Below are 22,637 nucleotides of genomic sequence, written 5' to 3' on the forward strand. Positions count from 1 at the left end.
GTATTCGATGTGTGTTCCCCAGCGTACCTTGACGTCGGTCAGTGACATGAAACTTGACGCTCGAGACCATGGACAGACCTCGTGGTGGTTTCGGGTAGGAGACGTCGATGCCATGCTCGACTCGTGTAGAACCACAGCCTAAAACCGCAGCCTCTTGCCATCATTCTCTCCTCCTCCAGGTCCCTCCACACCAGCACCACCCCGTCCTTGTCCGTTCAGCACCGCACCTCTCCCTCCTCCTTTCCCGAACGACCGAATCCCTTCTTCTCCCGACGAAGATTCAGACGTCTGCCAATGGAATCCTCTCCTCTCTCCCACATCCAACACCCCGTGCCCCCATCACACCCCTATCCCTACCCACATCCCACAACCTCTCGACCTCCCTGCGCCTCGCCTCGTCCCTCCATTCCACACACCGTCCCAACTCCCCCAAGGCATCTTCAAAATCGTCGCATTCGCGATTCATGTCTTTGACCTGGCGCTGCAAGGTGGCCAAGTCGCGCTGTACGACGAGCAGGGCGCGACGGAGGTCGTCGGGCGATTTGGTGGTTTGGGACATGGGGGTGCACTTGTTGGGGGCTTTGGCGGTCATTGTTTGTGGTTGGCTGGTTGGTTGGTTGGCTGGCAGAGGTATATAGGTTAGTTGGGGCGTGAGGGAGTGGTGGATAGATGAGGTGCTGGAATCGTACGTGGAGTAAAGGTGAGGTTTGGTGGAGTGGTCGGGCTGAATCGCAGTTGTGTGGTGCGGTGCGGTTGTTTTGTGCTTGTTTCGGTGTATCGTGTGGAGATCAAAGAAACCAGTCAGGTAAGGTAGACAATATGAAGGCTTAATGGGTAAGTTGTATGTGTGTGTGTGTGTGTGTGTTTGTCGTCCACAATGTGTGCAAGTATGCGTGCACATCACTACGCCGGCTGCCATCTACCCACTTACCTGCATACCTGCCTTACCATTCCACCACTGCCACCACACCCAAGACGACAATCACCCCACACGTCACTTGATTTCATAGGTACTTCCACAACCTCATCTTACCCCAATTGCCCCCCTCAAAACCCAAACGAATCCAACAAGCTATTAGCATCCGGCTCGACAAACTGCGTGGGCGGCGGTTTCTTCTTCTTGCCCTCCGCCTCGTCATCTTCCTCCCTCTTCTTCTCACCCCCATCCGTCTCCGCATCGCCATTCTCATGTCCATTCTCACGCCCATGTCCATTGACCCCCGGCGCGCCGTTGACGCCACCCCCATTGACCTGCGCATCAGTGCTGCCATCGGCAAAGCCATCAAGCGCACTGCGGACAGGCAGGTCCTGCACGACGAGGCTACTGCGCCTGCGCAGCAGCTTCTTGGGGTCGAAGGCGTAGTCATATGGCGACGTGGGGCCGCCAGAGCCCGCGGTCGTCGGACTCCTGAGATCAGTGACAACGTCCTCAGCCGGTGTCTTCTTTAGAGGCGCAGGGACAGCAGGGGTGGCCGTCGGCAGGAGGAACTCCCAGCCGCGGACCAGGTCGAGCGCGAGCAAGTCGCAGCCCATGCGCTCGTAGAGTCGCGCCGTGTGGACGACGAACTGCCACTCGGCGCGCGGCGAGACGGCGAGGGCGCCGCGCAGCGTCTGCAGGCTCTTCTGGCGCAGCTGCCGGTACAGCACGACGAGGGCCGGGTCATCACTGAGAAAGAGCTTGGACGCCAGCGTCGGCGAGTCCGGCGGCGAGAGCAACGTTGACAGCGGCGAAACGAGCGCCCGCACCGCCTTGTCCTTTTCGCCCAGCATCCAAAATGCCCACGTCGCAACCCACCGGTTTCCATCGACGACGGCCCGCGGCAGCACGCGCTCTTTGAGGAACTTGGTTAAAATTGGGCCTTCATCGCCTTCGTAGACGCGCGCGACGGCTATGGCGAGTTGTAGGTCGTTGCACTGGTTTGCCAGGATCATGACTGCGTCGCCGAGGTGGTCGGCGAGGAGGAAGAAGGACGCCGCATAGTGGAAGCGGCGCTTGCCCATGAGAGCGTAGGCGTTCTTAAGCGCCGCAGTGCGCCAGCGCGGCTCTGAAAAGTCGTTTTGAAGAAGTCGGTGCGTAGCAGACTGCTCACGCGACCAGGTCGCCATGCGCCATAGACCGACAAGGACAGGCTTTTTCCGCAGGGCCAGATAGTAGAGGGCGCAATCGACCGGATTGCGTTCCTCTGTCTTGGTGTACTCATTCCGAGCGATCACTTCGAATTGGGATCTCTGCCTCACATCAGCACTTTGTTCCTCCGAGGACCATGTCATCACTTACCAAAGCATTCAAATCCGTCATCCACATAAAGACGCCCGCCTTCCTGGCCTCCTTCCAACCGAGTCGACCTTGAAAGTGTCTGCCCACGAGATCCAGCAGAATGTCCTGGCTGCCAGAATGATACGCCCACGTCATCTCTCTCCAGCTGATAACTTCTCCCTGCCTCGTCTCCTCATGATGACCATTGACAGTCACAACGCCATCCCTCTTGACGGCACCATTCCGCTGGCCCTCTCGCAGAAATTTTTGCCTGAAAAACAGAAGAAAGCGACACCCATTGTCGTCAATGCTCCTGCGATGCTTCTCGACCGTGCCCACACACTCCACAATGTCCGCCAGATGAAACTGCTCACGGCTGGACAGCAGAGGGACAGACTTGGCAGCTAGGAGATCGTTGAGCGAGGTGGCGACCTCTTCCGTGACGCTTGCAGGCTCGATGTCCGAATCAGACAACTCCGCATAAGACGAGTGCACTTCCTTTCGAGAAGCGGGGTTAAGCGTGGGCTTTGTGCAGACATTAGCATATAGTTCAACGTCAGGCCAAACCAAAGCGGGGTAACGTACATCGAGATCCGAGCAAAAGTCCTCTGGCGACAGACCCAGAAAAGTATCAAAAGGATCGCCCTCGGTGTAGAATTTTAATGACTTGAAGAGGTTAATGAGGATGCGCTGCACAAGCAAAAGCTTGCCGCTGAGCACGCACTGCGCGAGTAGCTGAGGATGGTACACGGGCAGCGGGCCGTTGAGCCTGCTGACAAGCGTAAACAAGTCAACATCCTTCTTGCGCCGGGCAACAGATCGCAAGTCCGGGAGGAGGCTGTCATCGACCTCGACAACCTCGTCCTGCACGAAGAGCTGATTCCCGGCGCCGATCACGAGGTTGCCGCTGCCAAGCCAGACCGAGTCCCCGATTGGATGAGGCGTCAAGTCTCTGATGCGCACTTCGCGGATCGCCGTCCAGGATGGGCCTGCGTTAAGATAGTCGTAGCGGAGTTGGGTGTAGATGACGACACGATGCGGGAAGCCCACTGCGAGGATGGATTGGTTGTCAGGAGACGAAGACCAGTCGAGGTCACGAATCGATTCGTGCGATTCAAACCGCTCCTCGTGTTCCAACTGCGCGCTCCTGGTGTTCCAGATGGTAAGCCCCGTCCTGTCCGCATCGACGAGCGCCGCCTTCCTAATGGACGTGCCGCTGACCAGAGTGGGGTTCTCGATCCCCGTATCGACTGTTGACGTGAGGAGCCAGTCTATTTTCTGCTCTTCCTCGTTGAGCCGGGCAGTCCAGGAATTGAGCACTCCAGAGGTAGTGTATGATATTGCCACGTCTCGGGCAAAAGTGTCGAGGAAACCAGAAATCACAGGAGGGGTACCAGCAGGATCAACGGGAAGGACGTAGGCCAAATCTTCATCCGAGCCAAGTGTAAACGTGCAAAGCTCTTCCAACGAAATATTGCCATGGACATTGATGGATGGTTTGCGTTGATGCGCTGGACTGAGACGGCCGTTTGCAAAGGTGTTTTTGGGAGGCATGCGGACCTCCCACGCGACGCCCTTCATGTGTGAAGAGACGGTTGCCAAGTGGACGCATCCAGAGTCGGCCTCGACCTCGGGTAGTAAAAGCAAACACAGCGGCTTTCCCTTGAGTTTGTATTCGCAACGAGCCACCTGTTTCGCTCTTGGTCCTCGTGCATCCCAAAGGCTGATGCTGTCGTGATGGAGAAATGCCACAAAACTCCCCTCTTGCAACAAGGCAGTACGATGAATGTGTTCGTTCACGTCCACCGTACTGTGCCTGGCGAGAACATTGCCGGAATGTTTCGAGTGCTCCTGTCTCCAAACGACGCCCTCGTTGTCTTCTGTCCTGGAAATCAACGCGCGCCCAGTCGCAGTACGGACAACCTTTTTTATTGCGCCGCGATGTCCGGTCAAAATGGCCTTGCGTTCTATCCGGGTAGCCTTGATGGGAGACGGGTCAAACAGCAGATCCACCTTTCCTTCGAGCCACTCCAAACGCCCATCAAAATGGTGCATGAGAAGCGTGAATGAGCTCCCGTGGGCGTCCCCGCAGAAGCTACGAAACTGCACGTTGTCTTCCAACGGGATAGTCTCGCGAGCAAAATGCAGCCGCAAGCCCTCGACGTGCGCAATGTTGAAGATGTCCGACGTTTTCCTCGCCTTGCAACTCACGCTCTCCAAACCCCAAGCGGACATGTTGCCGCGATTGTCAAGCACGACGCAGACTTCGGGCGTGCGATTTGCGACATCAATCAAATGTTGCAACGCCTGGCTCTCTTCCTTGTCGGCATCGTCGCGCGCCTGCTGGACCGCGCGCTCCGTCGCAAGCGCAAAGTCGGCGCTGTCGATGAAGAAAGCATACCGCTTGGACGACCGCGAAGATGGCTGTATTGCGCGCGGCTTGATCGACTCGACCAAATCAATCTCCGCCCACAGCTGAAAGATCTCCGGCCCGTGGTGCAGTTCGCCGCCCACCCACACTCTGACTTTGTTGTCTGCACAAATCGTGTATAGTACGTTGTCAATCAGTTGTTCCCTATGCCTCGGGCGGCGCCAATGCAGGCCGGTGATTGTGGTGGGGTGAGGGAGGTAGGCAACGTCGAAGCGCTCCTCGACGCTTCCAAAGGAAAGCCGGTGCCATAGCTTGACGAGGCGGTCATGGTCGGCCGTTGAGGCAATGAAGGTAGCATCGTAAGAGAAGTGGGCGAATTTAACGGGCGAGGCGAGGGCCGTGGTAAAGAGCAATTCGGCGTCGTGGTTGTGGGTCGAATAGAGGGCGATCGAGGAGCTTCCGACGAGAATCTCCTCCGAAATACCCCACGAAAGCGTGCGAATATCGTCGTCGGGGTCGGGCAACGTCAGCGTGTGTTGGAGGGACCACTGGACGCCGTTAGCCAGCCATCAAGGTGCCGCGTCGTCAGAGATGTGCGCCCTTACTTTCGGCTCGCCAAAATCAACGCCATACGGCTTGTAAACATAGACGGCCTTTTTCGAAGCAACAGCCATCTTGCCCGTCGTCTCGTCAAAGACGACAGACCGCAGGTGGACGTCATCTTGGTGGTAGGTGGTTTGGAGGATGGAGCGCGGGCCGCCGCCGAGGACTATGAGGGCGTTGCCTGATATGTATGCCTGGGAGCAGCAACGACAGGGTCAATCGAGAAGCTGGAAAGCAGAGAGCGGTGCGGAGCAGCAAGCGTCAGCTTACGATGATCTGCCTTCCCTCCCAGAGCCCGGTGGTCACAGCAGCGAGCTCTGCGTTGGGACGGCCGGGGAGGATGGCGCGCATGGAACAAGGCGTGGGAGCTGTGCGCAGCTCTACGGCAGGGTCGTCATGGTCTGGCGGGAACAAGCAAGCTCATGTGCAGAGGTCGAACATTGGCGGAGCTTGAAGATGCAGTGGTGGTCGAGGACGAGCTCCAAGTCGACAGTCGGACACGGCCAAGCTTGCGGGCCCGTGCGACGGTCGAAACAGGACCCTGCGATGATGGATGACGAGTACACGCTTATAACGGAACGCGACCAGCTCACCAATGTGGAGATGCAGCTAACAAAATCAGATGGCGCCGCAAACCATCTGCGGGACGTTGAGGTCATCAATCATGCAGCCCTGAATGCAACCCAATCAAACCCTGCGCCCGCCAGTCGCCGACCCCTGCCGTCAGAATGCCCTTTTATTGGTACCAAAGCTCTACTTTTTTCTATTCAAGCTTCTGTCTTCAAGTCTATTCGAGCTTCCACAATTGACCCCGTCTACCGTCTCTGACGCCCTCAAGTTCCCAATGCATCTCTATGCCGAGACCTCTTGCGTTTGCCCCAGCCTTTTTGTACTCAACGCTCCCCCGAATCCGCTGGCCCTTCTTCAGCGCCCCGTCGCTGCCATCGCGATCCACCAGCAGCAGCACCGACTCCCAGTGTGTTGGCGTGCCGCCTGGGCCTGTCGTAAAGGCCACGCCAGGCCCACTCCACGACTCAGCCCGCGCGTCGGCCGGGAGCTTTGCATCCCTGGAACTAAGGAAAAATGTGTCGAACCAGATGCACCAACCATCCAGAGCTTCAATGTCCTTGGTGAGCTCAACGGTGAAATCCTTGGTGAATTCCAACTCCTGAGTATTGATGGTGTGGAGGGGAAGTTCCAAAAAGAGGGACGAGTCGGCAGCTAGAACATGTCAGACGGGGAATGGGAAGAATTATGAGAAAACTTACCCAGCTTCTCTGGCACCAGGCTCCTCACCCGTGCGTCGTCTCTTATCTTGTCCATCATGGCGCTCATGTCGAAGGCATACACATCGCGCCAAAAGTCAATGTGCTCCGCAACATAGTCGTCATCGGCAAACGGCGCAATTCGCAGCGTGCAATGGCTGGGCACCATCAAGCCGTCACTTTTGAGATAGCGGTCGCGCGCCCAGACGACACTGTCGAACATGGCCTCAAACAGGAGGCCATAACCCATCCACTCGGAGACAATGATGTCGACCTTGTCGACCGGCAGCGTAACCTCCTCAATCTTTCCGCGCAGGCACGAAATCTGGTCTGAGAAACCATTGGCGTGCACATTCAGAATGGCCTTCTCAATCATGGTCGAATTGTCGACGGCAATGACGTGCGCGGCGCCCGCCTTGGCCGCAAACATGGACAAGATGCCCGTTCCGCATCCCACATCCAGCACCGTCTTGCCGACGAAGAGGTGCTTGTTCTCGTAGATGAAATCGCGGTACGCGTCGGTGCGCACGCTGTCCTTGAGCATCGTCTCGTGGATGTCGTTATACGAGTACGAATCAAAATAACCCTGTTCGACGCCCTTTTGCTGCTTGTCCTCGCTCTTTTGGCCATTCGTTGACGGACCGGCCTGCGTGCCGTTGGGCGCTTCCTTCTCTGCCCACCTCTCTTCCAACGTCCGCGACACGGCCTCGCGGTAATCGGCAAAATTGGCCTTGAGCGCCCGCAGTTCTTCTTCGAGCTGCTTGACCCGGTCCCCTTGCGGGTCTTGGTCTGCTTCTTCCTCGGAGTCGCCGAGCTCGTCCACCAGAAACAATAGTGCGTCGTCTTCGAGGACTGGCTGCAGATACTTGTCATCTGCAAATGCAGCCGCTGAGGAAAGGTCCGGCTGGGAGTTGCCGGCGCGGACCTGGCTGCGGATGTAATTCACCAGCTTGATGCGCTGATAAAAATCAAGGCCTGTCTCCAGTCAGCTCCTGCAAAATCCAACCAAGCCCCCATGCCCACCACCCTTTCTTCAAAGCCACCAAAAAAAAAAAAAAAAAAAAAATTTCAAAACCATCAAACTGAAAGTTTTCTCACGTGATGCCAAAAAAAAAGAGAGAGAGAAAAAAAAAAGGGACAAAAACCACTCACCAAACCTCGCAACAACCTCCGCCAAATCCACACCCCAAACCCTCTTCGTCTCCTCAACCAACTCCCTCACACTCCCAAACACAACCGCCTCATCAAACAACCCCTTGACGCGCACATCCTCAACATCCGCATCGGGCTCGACATCCTCCCATCCCTCGTCATTGCGCAGGTCGAGCGGGTCGCTCCCGGCGTCTGAAGACGAGTCCGAGGCGGGCGGTGGCGGCGGCGGCGGCGGCGGCGGCATTCTAGTTCAGGAAAATCGTTTTTGCGTGATCTGGTGATTTTTCTTCTTCTTTTTTTTTTTTTTTTTTTTTTTCTCCTCTGGAAGGGTTTCAGCACGAAGAATAGGGCGGCGGGGGTGACTGGTTGTTGTGGAGAATGTTGGTATGTATGTACGTAGGTTTGTATGATGGACGCACTAGGTGGGTGTAAAATATCTCGAACGTGATGGCGCTAAGGGTCGTCGCTTAACCCGATGTAGCTAGCTAGCTAGCTGTTTCGCCGGGATTGGCCCCAACGGCGGCGGCTCGCTACCGCGCGGCTGGATAGCCGCAGGTTAGGTAAGGTAGGCCTACCGTTGAACGAGGAGACGTCGGTTCGTGGGCTAGTGCAGCCAGAGGGTTGACAAAGAAAAGTCGGAACTATGGTAGGTACAGTGTATTGTCAGATGAAGACTGTCTCTATGCGCCTCGCACATTCTAGCTGGCAGAATCTGGTGCTGCAAAATGCAAAACGCCCATCGACATCTCCACGCAAATATAAGAGCTCTCTTCTGAAGTGCTTCTATAGATGCGTTCCACCCCACTGCTCTCGCCCTTGAGCTACTCTATACAAAGCTCGCAATCCACAGGCAATGCTTCACATCCCCTGCCATGCCATTTCGCCTCGTCTGCGCTGGATTTGTAAATACCCACAAATATTTTCAACACCTAGCTCGCTGAAAAGGCAAAGATATTGCTGGTCCTCGATGCAAAGCGGAAAAAGTTCAAAACGTGAAATTCAGCTTGCTGGTGCGCTTGCTCTCCCCATGCATGCTATGCAACGTATGCTCAATCATTCTTTTCGCCAGATGTGCCAGCCGAGTTTGAAATGGGGAAAAACAGCTCAGAGAGAAAATGGTAACAAAACGTAATGAACACCTGACACCGCCCCGTAAATGTCCTGTCGTTACAGTTGTACAAGAGAGGGAAAGAAGAGGAGGAATGACATGGACAAATATAGCGGAGAGAGGTAGATAGGGGGTAAATGGTGGAGAGAGAAAGGGAAAAAAGGCCGTACATCCATGTATCCATCGCAAAACACACATACTTACGCTTTATACAACCGGAAAACATTTCTTGTACATCACTTTGTTTCCACAGCAGTCGAGCTTACCGTCCGCTTCCCCCAGAACCAACTGCCACCTCCTGAGTTACTCGTCGTTGAATGTGAGCTTCCCGGCTTCTTTTCTGACTTGGACGTCTTGACCGGCTCCAGTTCCTTGGGTGTTGCAGGCATCGAGGCGGTGGCTTGTGCAGCTGCTGCTTCAGCCAGGGCCTTTTCCTGAGCTTCCTTTGCTTTGCTGAGCTCCTTGCGCATGCCCTCGCAGCGCGCCTTGAGCTCCTCCAGCTCTTGCTTGGCCATTGCTTCCGAAGTCTTGGCCGAAACGAGGTCGGCCAGGAGCGTGTCTTCAGCGGGCAGAGGGTGGTGCTCGGTGGGGGTCAGCACGGCGTGTGCAGACACGCTGCTGCTGCGCTTATCGAACTGAGACGTTCCACTTGCGTGGGGGGAGGAGGCACGGTTTGAGCGCGGAGCAGATGTCGGGGTGCCGAAAGTGTTGACTCGGGTGAGCATGGGTCCACGCACGCTATTGCGCGCTGAACCTCCCGAGGTACTGCGACCAAGCTTGAGTTCGCGGAGCCCCTTGGTGGAAGAGTCGGTGGTGTTGCTGCGAGTCAGGGTGGGAACTTCGGGAACAGTCTCTGCGGCCGACCAAGTGTTGGACTTGGACACCTTTGCCTGCTGCTGCTTGAGATCTTGAATGCCTCGTTCAAGGCGCTGCTTCTCCACGTGCGAGTCTTGGAGACGACGGCGGGCTTCGTTTAGTTCGTTGCGCAGACGGTCAGTCTCTGTCTGGGCATCGAGAAGTTGACGTGAAAGAGACTGCGAGCGGCTGCTTTCAAGCTGCAGCTGCTCTTTTGTGCGTGCCAACGAATCGCGCAAATATTGCTTCGTCTCAAAAACAGAAGAGTTACGGTGATGATGCGCCTTTTTAGGGAACCGTTCTTCAACAACCTTCATGACTTCATCCATGCTTTGCGCAGGGCTCAGAAGCGGCGTCGAAAGTCGCTTATTCGTGACATTTCCATTTGCATTGACAGGGAGGGTAAGGCGCCTGTCAGCCTTAGACGAGGGAGGCCTCAAAGAGTCTCCATTCTGATCAATGTTGACGCGATCAACAAGAGAGCGCACAATTCGGTGGTCCTCGCGGCGCTCCTCGCGCTCACGCTGTAGTTGAGCCGTGAGATTGGCCTGCTCCCTTTGCATCTCGCTGAGTGCCGTGAGGAGATCTTCAATCTGGGAGTGGAAGTCGCGATCCTTGGCCGAAATGGTGAGGCGGTTTGGATCAACCTTGAGCGACTTGACCGACGCATTGTCTGCCGAAGATTCGCGTGAGCGAGATGTCATTTCTGTCAGCGCAGTTGCTGTGCTAGCATGGCTTCTACCTGTGCTGTCTGAAGAAGCCTCGACGGAGTTGAGGGTCGAGGCGATGCTCTGTTTCGAGGTCGTCCGCTTCATGAAGCTAGAAGGACGGGATTGCTTGTCGGAACTGGGGGGAGTAAGAGTTGCTCTCTTGTCGGGTCCCCAGATGCGTCCAAGGAAGCGTTGAGCGGCGCTCTGGACTTCGGGGAAGAAGCGGCTCTTGGCAACAGTGTCGTCGCCTTGCGTCTCCTTGAAGCCAGCTTCAAGACTCTGCAGACTTTCGCGGGTGACGACGCCCGTGAAGCTGCAAAAGTCATTGACAAGATCGTCAGCCGACTGCGCGTTGCAGCCGTACGGATCCCACAACGCGCGCGACAGCAAAAGCTGAATGACATCCTCGAATTCGGCCAACGCCAGCAAGCGTTTTTCGTTCTTGGTCATGATAGCAAGCGCCACGCGCATCAAGGTCTCTGATGCACCCTCGGCGAAAATGACGTCGTAGATGCGGAAAAGCATGGGCAGCGGACAAGTGACGGCAAAGAAAGATAGGAACCATTGGGAAAGATAGGCGGCATGAATTTGCATGCCGTCGAGGTGCTCGGCGAGCTGGGGAAGGTGCTGGTGGAGCAGACGCTGGAATTGGTAAATGCGGAGATGGAGGCCTGACAGGTCCGGCAAAAAGCAGGATCTCAAGTCGTAGTCGTCCATCAACCTGGAGACGGTCAATTACCCGACGGCCAAGGGGAGGCGGTCACTTACCTGACTAGCACGCAAAAGGCCTCCTTGTCGCCCATTTGCATGAGCAACGGGCCGACCAGAAATCCCAGGCCCTGGCAGTAACCAATCTTTTCATCGTACAAGCTAAAGCACTTGAGCACCCGCGCCAACATCTTCTGGCCCTCTCCTTCGGCATCTCTAAACATTTCGACGCCCGGGAAGCTTCTTCCGATGTCCTTGCCGATCATATTCTCGTAGGGGCTCGACTCTTTGCACAGACGCTCGTACTGGTCTTCGAGTTGGCGGTCTCTTGCGCCAGCCATGCTCACCCACGTCACACCACGGAGTGGTGCAGGGATACCGGAGCGAATCTTGTTTGTTGTCAGGGTTGGCAGACGCTGGGCGGTGCCGTGGTAGTCGCGGACCAGGGCAGCCCAAAAGTCGAGCTCGGTCATTGGTGGTGGTGAGGGCAACAGAGAGAAGCGAACTTGTTCGGCATTCTGGTTTTCAACCATCTTTTTGATTTGGCTAATGGATGGGGGACGAGACTGGCTGCGTGCGCGCGGCTTGAGGCCTGACTTGGGATCCGTGGCTATGGCCTGGTTTGCCTGCTCGAGTCTTTCCAGCAGCAGTGCGGTGCTCTGCTGTCGTTAGCCGGGTCGGCGATGAACGATAGAGGAGACGAGACAAACCTCGTCGGCGCCTCCATCCCGCTCAACTTCACCCTCCTTCTTGTCTAGAGTGTCCCAGTCGACCTTTTCGTCCGTGTCGAGCGAGTCTAGGGTACTTCTCCTCGACATGGCCTTGTTGATGATTGTAGTGGGTCTCTTTTTTCGCGAGTCGGTGGGGTCTGCGAGGGTGGCATCCAAGCTCTGAGAGAATTTGCTGTCCCTCGACGTGTGGTGCAGCGGGGCGGGTGTGGTGTCGGAGTCTTGGTCGTAGTTCTGGTCGGTGGGCGACAGGGGCACGGTAACCATGGAATCGGCAAACGAGTCGACATGGCTGCGAGAGGGGAGGATGGACGACTCTAGGTCTGCGAGCGCCATGATGTGGTCAAAGGTCGTGCCACAGCTCGGGCGGCACGGTGGGATGGGAGAGACTGGCGTGGATCAGAGGAGAGAAGGAGGGACAAAGATGGATCAACAACGACGGAGCGGGCATAAAGCAGAGGCCGGCGGGGGCTATGAAGCGGTGACGGTGCAGAGTTTCAGGCAATTGGAGCGGGGCGGTGATGGCACGGAATAGCGAGGGCACTTGGGAGGAGAGGGAAAAGTGGGCACGACGACATACCGGACGACAGGGCTGCAGGAGGCATTGGGAGCGCAGCGAGTAGAATCACATTATTGAGCGGCAGTGGGTGGGTGAGTGGGTGGGTGGGTTTTGCGTTCAGGAGAAAGAGACGGTGGAGGAGGATTGGTGGTGGTGGGAGCTTTGGATGGTCGCGAGCAGGGATCGCCCGCGTGCCTGCGAGACGACGCACGCGCCGAACCAGACCAGATGGAAACCTCGCCCTCTTCTCCCGCTGCACACCGTAAGGTACATGTATCTTTTGTCGCTGCTGGCTGGACATTGGGAGTTTTGTCTTTTCTTTTTCTTGTTGCACCATCTTTTTTCGGTTTTTTTTTTTTTTTTTTTTTTTTTCCCTTCCCGTCGGCCGTTTGACGTGCACAGGATCCTCCCGCCCCATTCCTCCGCTGTTCGGTCCCACGGGCGACGGGAACCAAGCGAGGCGCGTGTATGCAGTCCCCAGCGCGTTCTTTGCTTCGGTTCGTTCCCCTTCTTCTCCTGTGCTCCATGCATGCCACAGGTATCCCATTCATGCTCATCTCATCTCCGCTCTGCACGTCGCAACAGACGTCACCCTTTTGCTGGTGCTGCATTCTGCTACTTCTCACCATGCACCGATGCATCGTCGCTCGAATGACGATCCGCCCCGTCGACTCCCTCTCCCCCATGGCCATCATCTCACTCGACTTGGCATGACGTCGTCTCTTGCATCTCTACCTACCTACTCAATCCCGACCGAGGCCTCCAAATCGTCCTGCCTGAAGACTGCGCTATCATGTCTGCGCCGATCCCATTCTGCACCGTCTCGCCCGACTCATGACCTATCGATTTCCTCATTGGGCCCCTTTCGTAACTTCCAATCTTGTTCTCGAAGATTAGGCCTCCCTCACCGTGCACCCCGGCATTATTCGCTTGGCAACTTGACGCCACACCCCACCCACCCATGCTGTCCACTCCCCATCAACACCGACTCTATCGAGTCTGCTTCTCTCAAAACTTGCATTGCCCGTCGTGATAGCAGCTCCCCTCTCTCTTCTCACAGTACCTCACGGCAGAGGTAGGCTGGGAAAAGGAGTCATCACTTGCAGCTACAACTGCCCCCTTTACACCCGGCAGCCCAGTCACTCGCTCCGATTGGCCATGGAAAATGTTCTGTTTACTTGCAAACTTCTTCCCACTCTTCGCCATGTTCCTGTAAATAAGGCACCTCCGCGCCACTCTTGCCGTGCTGGTGCGGGGTATGTTGTTTGTCCAAAATGCCGTGGTTTTGAAGGGAAAAGAAAGTGATTCCTTTCCCGCCCCCGGGTGTCAGCACACCTTTCATTGCGAATCTGATAGTGATCAAGCCAATGCTTTTCCTTTTTAACTTAACTTCGGTGTTGTGGATTGGAAAATGGCAAGGCTGTTGGCGTGGAATCTTGGAGGGCGAAAGAACAAGGAACAAGACATTGCCAGGTTTCGCTCTCACATCGGGTGGAATGGTCGTGAGAGACAAGGAAAGTGACAAGTGGAAGGTAGAAAGCAGTAGAAAACAAGAGACGGTACACTGCAATCGGCCATCGTAGCCACAATATGCGACAGGAAGAGGCCGATTCAAAACTCTGAGCTTTTGCTGGAATAGGGGGCAAGCAAGGCATCTCTGAGAGATGAACTGGCGTTGTAGGTTCTTGTCCCATTCATCTTTCCTATCAATCCCATACAAGGTTCGTCTATGTCGAAAGAGCACTTTATGCATGGAAATACTGGCCTTCCTTTCCTCACACGAACAAGCCAAACCGTAACCTAGTAGCTTGCCAATTTTTTTAATTTTTTTTTTTTTTCGCACTTTGTATGCATCCACGGCAAACTGCAGCAGCAATCATGGGCCACCACAAAACAAATCATCGCAACGGCAAACGTAGCCTCATTGTCATCCTCCGCTACCGTCGCGTCCCCCCAGCCAACCTCACCGTTTCGCCTTCGAACGCGCAACAGCAATCAGAGCAAGACATGGCACGCGCGCAACGACAAGACTCCGACGCGTCCAATTCACCCAACACCCGGATGGCCTCAAGCCCACCAGCAATGCCTGCGCGCTCTCGACCACTCCGCAGACGGCAATCATCCGACCAAATGAGCGTCGGCAACAGCAACCACATCAACGGCAACAACAACAACAACGTTGAGCCTCGCCCATCATCGCTTCTTGCAGATCTCGCAACATCCGTCAACCTCCACTTCACTTCGCCATCGCCATCACCATCACCATCACCATCACAAGCCTCGACGGAACCCGACGACGCGCCATCATCGTCGCCTTCACTCTCGCCACTCGCACAGCACATCGGCACTCTCGCAGAACCAATCATCTGCCAACTTGCGCGCGCCGCAATCAAGCAAGACTCCGCGCGCCTCGAGGCCCTCAGCGACTTGGAGCGGCAGATCGAGCTCGTCGAGCTGAACCGGCGCACCGCGCGTGCAGCGCTGGAGAAGGTGGCGCTGGAGTGGGCTAGGAAATTGAAAGAGCAGGGGGGCGCCGAGGGAGAGTTTGTCGAGGTGGAGAGAGCAGTGGCTGAGTTCAAGAAGTTCAAGTTTGCGCGGTTGGCGTATATCGAGGATAGGGCTTGGAGAGGTCATCATGTTGATGGTGCGTGGGGTGTTCCTTCTTGGGGTTGATGTTGGATTTCCTTGTTTGTTGCTCTGTTGTGCGGGAGGCATGAGAGGCTGAACCATTGAGGGGACTTTGTGTGCTAAATTCCTCAGTAACAGGGGCAGCTGGCTCACTTGAAGACGACCAAGTTTCCAATTGTGGCGAAGACGACTTGACCCACCCAAACAACTTCTCTCGCCATGATCGTGCCTACGACGTCGATACAGACGACGAAAGCGGCAGTAGCAGCGATAACGACAGCGTCCGCCCACTCGGTCGTCGCCGCCAAGGACACAGCAGGAGCACCACGGCCACGGCCACAACCACAACCACAACCACAACCACAACCACCCCGGCACCCACATCCGCCGCTCCTACCACGGCGGTGGACCACTTCGACCCAAACCTCACACACCACGCGCCCAACCTCTACGCCAACTCCTCCATCCCCTCCCACGTCAAACCCTTCGTGCCGGGCCGGTATCAACACCTCACCACCCACAACCCCACCACCACCACCACCACCACCACCACCATCATCCAAACCACCATCTTCGACCAAACAACCCGCTTCCCTCTGCACCTCCCCAACCGCACGACCGGCCTCACAGACACCCTGCCCCTCCCAGCGCACCTCGCCCGCACCCAAGATTGGGAGTCGCGGTCTTGGATCGCGAAGCTGAATAAATGGCATGTCGAGCTGCTGCACGAGCGGAGGTGGCAGCCGGCGAAGAAGACACGGCACAAGTGGACGAAGGAGGAGAAGGCGTGGTTGAGGGCGTGGGTTGGGGAGAGAATTGGCAGGACGGGGGCCGAGGCGGAGGATGGAGATGCAGACATTGATGAGGCGCTGACGAGAGATTGGAATCGATTTGCGGCGAGTGAGAAGGGCGTTGGCAGGGGCTTCAGACGTAGAGATCGCCCGGTCTTGGCCGAGTCGCGGAGGCGCTGGTGTGTCGATTGTGGGAAGTGAGTAGTAGGTGGAGAGCAACGGGACTGCGGTCGGCTGTGGAGGACGGACGTGTTCGTGGAGCAACGGTTGGCATTTGTGGATTACGTTTGAGCGGCCAAATAGCTGGAGACCTGTCGGTCATCTTGATAGCCATCCTCCAGTCAAACCTTCAACCTCTTCTCTTCTTCTCATCCTGAATTTTCCCTGTTGTACATTCATCTACCTGCCTAAAGTTTACTTGCGTCACTTACTCAGAGGACAGTGACCCTTGTTGACTTTGACACACTTTGTTCTCCTAGCGCTCTTTTGTCACCGCTGATCGGTTTACTTGAGAGAGAGAGAGAGAGAGAGAGAGAGAGAGAGAGAGAGAGAGATCGATGGAGTCCTGAAGAGAGGCTGTAGCAGAATCCTCTTCTTGACTAGAATGATCTAGCTTACACAAGCGCGCTGGTCACGCAGAATGCGAGGTGACTACGAGAAAAGGCGCTGGCATCCTGGAATGCTTCCTATGCCTGCGGTTAGTTAGTCTTTCTTGCCTTAATTCTCCTAACGGTAAATAAGCCAGGCGAGGAAGGGCTGGAAACTCTTTGCAAGACGCAGTGCCGTTTTGCTGGAGGTTGCTATAGCTATGGACAAAGTTGATTGAGTGCCGTGTTGTATATGCAGTCAAGTGAGTGTTTTTCGCTCCAGCATGCGAAGGCTCCAAGCTCGGTCCTCTGGTAACCAAATAATCAACACCGTCGCAACGCTTACAATCGCCCACCCTCCACACCGTCTCTCCCCTCACACGACCGCTCTCTCAGAGCTCGTACGGCGCCTCCCCTTTTGTTCACCCTGTCTCGCTTTCGCAATCCGTCTTCGCCAACATGAATTCTCACCCCGTTGCCACAAGCACCTCGAGAGCTCTCGCTGTCGGGCTTGCCGACTCGGATGATTGTGCGTCTGACTCTTCCTGCGAGTTTCTTCTCAAGAGGCCCGATCCAGAATACACTTCGGACTACAAGCGTCACGGCAAGGCCTGGGACGTGAAGGAGGATAGAGAGGTACTCCCCGTCTCCAGCCAAGCCTTCGATGTCCAAGACGTCCCTGCTCCGCCGCCTGGCGCAGATCACTGCATCTGCGGCGACAAGGTCGGAGGAGTCAGGACTGCTAAGAAGACGAAAGATGGCTCCAGGAAAGGTTGCCCCGTCTTCAGCCAGAAGCAAGGTAAGTCTTGTCTCTTTCCGTGTTTCGAACGAAGCTCAATGGCCACCAGGCGCATACATCGTCGAGAACGCGCCCGAGCTCTCCAACCCGTTCAAGTCTCTCGACCTGACGGACGCTGCCGCAAAGCCAGATGCGCGCAAGCGTGAGACGCAGGGTTGGGCGCCATGCTACTTCACGGTCCAGGATTACATGGACAACGGCTACAAGATACCACCGCTCAGCTACGAGCGCAGTGTCCCGGAATGCGCCCACTTCCCCATCACCGAGGCCTTGAACGACATCAAGCTGACTTTCAAGACGGGCGGCCGCTTTGTCAAGCTGCCCAACGGCCAAGTCTACGACCAGGCAAGGCTGCTGTGCTTGATTGCCGTCAACCGGGACCAGGAAATCGGCAAGGGTAGAATCAAGACCAAGACCCAGGGCCACCGTCGCATGAACGTTCATGCGCCGCCTTCTGACTGGAACGATGCGGGCCAGATTGCCATTCTGAATCGGTGGAAGTGCCAGTTCAGGTTCCGCAAGACGACTCAGCGCTCTCGTGAATCCCGTTTGCCGTGGACGACCGAACAACTCGACTTCCTGAGGGAGCAATTGCTCAAAGATCCAAATGTCGGTCGCAAGGAGCTTACGAAATGTGTCAACGACGAGTTCAACATTTGTAGGTCTCTTCATTCTGTTCACTGTGCCATCACCAGGCGTTTGCGTGGCAGCGGTCTGCTACCAAGTCCATCCGCAGCGCAGCCGACCATGCAACTCGACATCAGCGAGGATCCAAGTTTCGATGCGGATGACGAGACTGAAAAAAAGGAAGAAGAAGGTGGCCAGGTGACCAGTACTGCCGATGCGACTTCTGGCACTGACAAGTATGGCGTCGATGACGATGACGGTGATGACGACCAGCCGTGTGTGCTGACCAACGGAGCCTCCCAAGGCTACGACAGCGACTGCTCATCTGCTTAGACGAGCTCAGCTCAAGTCCACTTTCGTTACGCTTCTTCAAGTCGACGAGCGGAAGAATTCGTACACTTGGCAACATGGCAGGTCGCAACGCACGAATGCTCCTTGTTTGCTTCTCAGCCTTTGGGTCTCTTCTCTGTGCGTCTGACACATTCTTTAGCACAATACCCAAGCTCTTCGAGTTCTCCCTCTTGACGGCTTGCCTTTTTTTTCTCTTCAATCCCCACCTGATAGAAAGTCCCCGCCGCACAAGTCCAAGTCCGGCTGGATTGGAAACAGAGCCAGGATCAGGGTTATAGCTGCATACGTCGGGGCGGCCCGCCGCGGAACATGGTTCTAACCAGGAAAGGTACTCATGATGCGATGCAGAGCCGAGCGAAGATCTAGCTGTAGATACCTTACCTTAGCCTGCAAACAGTAGAATCAGACGCTCCAACATGTCCGTCGTAACTGCCTGATCCATGGCACCATTGAAGTCTACTGAGCAGGTCTTGGCGACTTCATGATTGACTACTGCGAGGATGACTCTTGACATCGTGAAATTTGTTCGGGCAGCGAGAACATGTGAGAGCAGTCGCAAACCACAACACCACGCCAATCCTCTCGTGGTATGGATAATGAAACATCTTCCAAAACACGGAACAGACCGCGACCGCGGGCGATATCCATACCGGTTTTTGTTTCAAAGCACACGCTATCGTTATCGCATCGATACAGGCGGACGGAGCTTGTTGACGTGCACCATATTTATCACAACGCCGCGGAAGTGACAGGCTTACCGAATGTACCACCAGTCCTGGAACCAGCATAACGATGGAGACCTCCTCTGAATCGGACAGCAGCTTGTCTGCCTTGTCTTCCTCATCTTCCTCGTCTTACTCATCTTCCTCGTCTTCCTCGTCTCCCTCATCTTCCTCGTCTTTCTTGTCTTCCTTATCTTCCTTGTCTTCTTCGTCTTCGCCGTCAAGCGAGGAGGAATTTCTCACCGGAAACGACGACTTCAAGCTCTTACAGAAGTTGCGATTCTTCGTGGCCGGCCAGCGGATCTGCTGCACCGAAGACGGCGAACACGTGGACCAGATGGACATGTTGACGATGCGCTGGACGGAAAACGGCCGGGAGGACGTCCAGGTCCGCCAAAACTGGGCCTTGAACCCGCCTCGCCGTAAATGCCGTTTCTGCAAAATAATCAGCAGGGCTTGTGAAACGAGGGGCCATCATCAGCCGGGCCCGATCTTGTGGTGGGACCCGAAGACCATCAGCGGGTTCAACGCCTGGATCTATCAGTTTCTCAGGAACAAAGGTGTTAATCGGCGGTGCGAAAACACGAAGGAGGAGAAAGACTTTTTGCGGCAGGCACTTGAATCGCGGCAGAGATCGGAGCCGAAGCAGCTCATTCCGTAGGAATTTGTTCAGAAGACGACGACGGACTTCAACTCGCATTTTGAAGACCAGGTTGTGAAAGGCGTGTCGCGTCCGTCCAGACCTCCGAAGGCAATTAAATCGGCGCTCAGAAGGCTGAAGATCGAAAGGGACCATCAATGACTTCTTCAACAAGACTTTTGGTATGATTGCAACGCCGAAGTCGCCTTGTCATTCACTTAGGACAGAGCATATGGAAGGAACCCTTGGTCAGAGGCCGGTATGTTGGACCATTTGGAGAGGTTGCACAAGCTGACCACGGTGAGATGTCGGCAACAGACTTGGCACATTGCTCTGGCCAGAATTTCTCCTGCTCTCAGCCTGGATCAGAGAAGGAAAGGACAGGTTGACCGTCCTGGAACGGAGGAGAAAACTTGTACCAAATCGAGGGGAAGGAGCGAGACTCTTGACGGACTCGGGAAGAGCAACCAGTGGCCTGGTACAAGCGCTACGGGGGGCCGGTTTTCTTGGAGACTGCTGTTGACGGAATGCACAGTGGAAAGGTGTGGCATGGACGTTGAAGCTAGAGACAAAAGGCTGACGAACCATGCTGTCTCGGCTTCTCAATGGAAATGGAAATGAAACCAGATCGTCAATATCTATTGTGTGAAGCAGGACCAAGCGTATTCCAATTTCGCATAGGGGCTGGCGCTGGCCAACGGATGCCTCGTTGCTCTCCCAAAAAAGCAGAAGATGAAGGTCAAGTTACGAAGGCCCAATTTCGGATATTCACGGACGACAGAGGGGAGATGGGCTGGTGACAGTCGAATTGGAGGTTGGCAATGAAGGAGTGAGGTTGAGAGCGGACGGGAAGACGGTAAGGTAGCCGAGCAAATGACGCCACGCCAAGCCACAGGGCGAATGGATGGATGTGTGGACGGATCCCCCTGGCAGACCCTGTCGCTGCCGCCTTAACTCCGATTCGTCCTGAGCGAATGACAAAAGTGTACCCGGACGGTGCCTCTCCTCCTCCATCCACCTCCACCAACCACCAAGCCATCCAGCCATGCGGAGTGCTTCTGTCGTCGCCGGCGCCCTCGCGCTCGCGGGCCCTGCGCTTGCTGCCGTTCCTGAACCTCTCATCGACCCCCACGAGCAACGCCCTCTCGACCAGGTCCCCATCCGCGTCTCTTCCCACGGCAACAACGGCTTCACCCACATCCAGTTCCCCATTACCTGCTCGCAATGCTTTCCGGAAGATTCGCAGAAGCCGAAAAAGTTTGTTGATGGCCTCCTCGAGTTCGACGTCCGCATCACACGCCAATTGGGCCTTGACGGAGAGAATGGCGCCCAAATCAACGGTTACACTGTCCTCGACGACGACCTGCCTGTCATCTCGACTGAGGAGGCGGGCATAAGAGGAGGAAAGGAGGTTGCAGGCGGCAATATCCTCAGCGCGGTGCGGCTATTTTCTCCATCGCGCTACAACAGCGACGGAAAGTTGCTCGACGCTGCAAACTACGAGCCCGAGGTCGTCGGCTTGAAGGGCAGCATCAGCATCGACACACTCGTCAAGAACAGCACGCACAACGTCAAGGGGGTCGTCTACAACATCACTTCGTTGGAAGGACCTGCCGGACCCATCACCCCGGCCGAACCAGCAGGCTTCCGCCTCAGCTACTCACGCCGCCCGACCAACAGCATCCTGCGTATCCAGCAGGGCACCGTCAGCGCTGAGGAGGGCTATCCATTTGAAAATGCCGAAGAATGGATCCACCCGGGCGAACAGAAGCACTTTACGTGGGCGCCGCAGGGGCTGGACTGGATCAACAAGGCGCACGACCGCTACGCCGGCTGGGACCCGTACTTTGTGACGTGCAAGACAACGGCATGCCGCGTCAACAAGATCCACACCAAGCTAAGCTCGGCCTACGACGAGTGCCTCGAGCGCTGGCAGCACCCGGAAAACTTCCTCGACGCCAAGTTCCCGCCGCAGTGCCATGCCTACCTCGTCCCGCACCACGCCAAGAACAACATCATGCTAGTCGGCGCGGGCGTCGCCGGTCTGCTGTCGACGCTGCTGCGCATGCGCCTCGGCGCGCAAAAGGACAAGGTCGAGAAGCAGAAGAAGCAAAAGGAGCTGGACGAGAAGTTGCTCGAGCAGCTCGAGGACGACGCCGTCGCGTACCTCATGAACGTCGAGGGCAAGAATGTCAGCAAGGCGACGGCCGAGGCCAACTTTGACACGCTCGAGATTGACGGCACGACCGAGACTGACAAGGAGGGATTGAAGCAGAGGAAGTAGACTTCTTGTATCCTTTTTTCCTTTCTTTTTGTCTCTTGCCTGGGCGGAAAAAAAGCGTTCAGCGGTGTTTTGATACTGCATCATTTTGGAGTACTCGTTGTGTAGATGTTTACATTTTGTAATATATTATAGACCGGGAGCATGTCCTTGGTGTTTTGCCAACATTCATCTGGCCCGATCCAGCTGTCAGCTGGTCCGTCACGCATACCCATCAGCCCACCGACCACCTTTCTACCGCTTACATCCATCCAAGTCAGCCGAAAGCCGGGTTAGGCTGACTGCCCGACGACGGCTGACGGCTCGGATCGCCCGTCCGCCCGCCAGGGATGCGGGGGGAAGGGGGCGCCATCCATGGCACACGACGCCGCCGCGCCGTCTGCAGACCCTCGTTCTCTTCTTCCTGTCTGGTTCGGGTCGGGTTGGGTCCCGCAAGTGGCTAGGGCCGTCTAGCGGGAGCACTTTGGGTAGGGTACCGTCTCCTCGAGTGTGCGCCTCGAATGTGAGAAAGAGAGAAGAGGCGACAAGAGAGAGGACGCAGTGCAGTGTGAAGGCGGGCGAGTAGATGTAGGCGGCTGACTGAGGTACGGTAGGTATGGTGGGTAGCGAAAGGAGCAGCACCCGACACCGCCGTCGCAGCAGTGGCTGCATCTGCTGCGTCGGAGGGCCGGTCTGCATGCACCTAGGTACCTAGGTAATCCGACGAACGAGCGGGTGCGCGCGCGCTTGCGGCGGTCGGGCGATCGTCGAGACGGTACGTCTGTAGGTGGCTACTGGTCGCTTCGTCTGATCATTATCTTTTTCTTCCCCTTTTTCTCCTTCTTCTATTCCGTTTGTCTCTTCCGACTCGTCACACTTTTTTGACGGCTTTGAGGTTTCGAGGTTTCGAGTATCG

The 22,637-nt window shown here is 56.0% G+C and overlaps 9 protein-coding genes across 9 annotated transcripts; 3 read left to right on the plus strand and 6 right to left on the minus strand.

Moving 5' to 3' along the window:
- Window positions 1-165: 165 nt before the first annotated feature.
- IWZ02DRAFT_311149 (uncharacterized protein) lies at window positions 166-1,182 on the minus strand. Its single transcript, XM_066764064.1, has one exon. The coding sequence runs from the start codon at window positions 917-919 to the stop codon at window positions 281-283; it is 639 nt and encodes a 212-aa protein (XP_066621147.1). The 5' UTR covers window positions 920-1,182; the 3' UTR covers window positions 166-280.
- Window positions 931-5,884, minus strand: IWZ02DRAFT_311132 (RAVE protein 1 C terminal-domain-containing protein). The gene is made up of 5 exons (XM_066764063.1): window positions 5,502-5,884; window positions 5,234-5,425; window positions 2,843-5,176; window positions 2,279-2,782; window positions 931-2,229 (listed from the first exon to the last, which is right to left on the minus strand). The coding sequence occupies exons 1-5, from the start codon at window positions 5,580-5,582 to the stop codon at window positions 1,048-1,050; spliced, it is 4,293 nt and encodes a 1,430-aa protein (XP_066621148.1). The 5' UTR covers window positions 5,583-5,884; the 3' UTR covers window positions 931-1,047.
- A 1-nt stretch (window position 5,885) lies between these two features.
- IWZ02DRAFT_311131 (protein arginine methyltransferase RmtB) lies at window positions 5,886-8,091 on the minus strand. The gene is made up of 3 exons (XM_066764062.1): window positions 7,649-8,091; window positions 6,500-7,471; window positions 5,886-6,452 (listed from the first exon to the last, which is right to left on the minus strand). Exons 1-3 carry the CDS (start codon window positions 7,890-7,892, stop codon window positions 6,019-6,021), a joined length of 1,650 nt encoding a protein of 549 aa, XP_066621149.1. The 5' UTR covers window positions 7,893-8,091; the 3' UTR covers window positions 5,886-6,018.
- Window positions 8,092-8,992: 901 nt separating this feature from the next.
- On the minus strand, window positions 8,993-12,093 carry IWZ02DRAFT_491932 (rab-GTPase-TBC domain-containing protein; the record flags this gene model as incomplete). Its single annotated transcript, XM_066769800.1, has 3 exons — window positions 8,993-11,042; window positions 11,090-11,688; window positions 11,740-12,093. 3 exons carry the CDS (start codon window positions 12,091-12,093, stop codon window positions 8,993-8,995), a joined length of 3,003 nt encoding a protein of 1,000 aa, XP_066621150.1.
- Window positions 12,094-13,442: 1,349 nt separating this feature from the next.
- On the minus strand, window positions 13,443-14,161 carry IWZ02DRAFT_311239 (uncharacterized protein). The gene has a single exon (XM_066764065.1). It carries the CDS (start codon window positions 14,067-14,069, stop codon window positions 13,491-13,493), a length of 579 nt encoding a protein of 192 aa, XP_066621151.1. The 5' UTR covers window positions 14,070-14,161; the 3' UTR covers window positions 13,443-13,490.
- A 2,620-nt stretch (window positions 14,162-16,781) lies between these two features.
- On the plus strand, window positions 16,782-18,081 carry IWZ02DRAFT_491934 (uncharacterized protein; the record flags this gene model as incomplete). Its single annotated transcript, XM_066769801.1, has 2 exons — window positions 16,782-17,121; window positions 17,171-18,081. The coding sequence occupies 2 exons, from the start codon at window positions 16,782-16,784 to the stop codon at window positions 18,079-18,081; spliced, it is 1,251 nt and encodes a 416-aa protein (XP_066621152.1).
- A 405-nt stretch (window positions 18,082-18,486) lies between these two features.
- On the plus strand, window positions 18,487-19,602 carry IWZ02DRAFT_311262 (uncharacterized protein). The gene has a single exon (XM_066764066.1). It carries the CDS (start codon window positions 18,892-18,894, stop codon window positions 19,480-19,482), a length of 591 nt encoding a protein of 196 aa, XP_066621153.1. The 5' UTR covers window positions 18,487-18,891; the 3' UTR covers window positions 19,483-19,602.
- An 837-nt stretch (window positions 19,603-20,439) lies between these two features.
- On the plus strand, window positions 20,440-21,934 carry IWZ02DRAFT_455870 (uncharacterized protein). Its single transcript, XM_066767813.1, has one exon. The coding sequence runs from the start codon at window positions 20,507-20,509 to the stop codon at window positions 21,743-21,745; it is 1,239 nt and encodes a 412-aa protein (XP_066621154.1). The 5' UTR covers window positions 20,440-20,506; the 3' UTR covers window positions 21,746-21,934.
- On the minus strand, window positions 21,892-22,534 carry IWZ02DRAFT_311277 (uncharacterized protein). Its single transcript, XM_066764067.1, has one exon. The coding sequence runs from the start codon at window positions 22,418-22,420 to the stop codon at window positions 21,977-21,979; it is 444 nt and encodes a 147-aa protein (XP_066621155.1). The 5' UTR covers window positions 22,421-22,534; the 3' UTR covers window positions 21,892-21,976.
- Window positions 22,535-22,637: the final 103 nt, after the last annotated feature.

Source organism: Phyllosticta citriasiana (genome assembly GCF_038021145.1).
Source record: "Phyllosticta citriasiana strain CBS 120426 chromosome Unknown IWZ02scaffold_9, whole genome shotgun sequence".
NCBI classification, from domain to species: Eukaryota; Fungi; Ascomycota; class Dothideomycetes; order Botryosphaeriales; family Phyllostictaceae; genus Phyllosticta; species Phyllosticta citriasiana.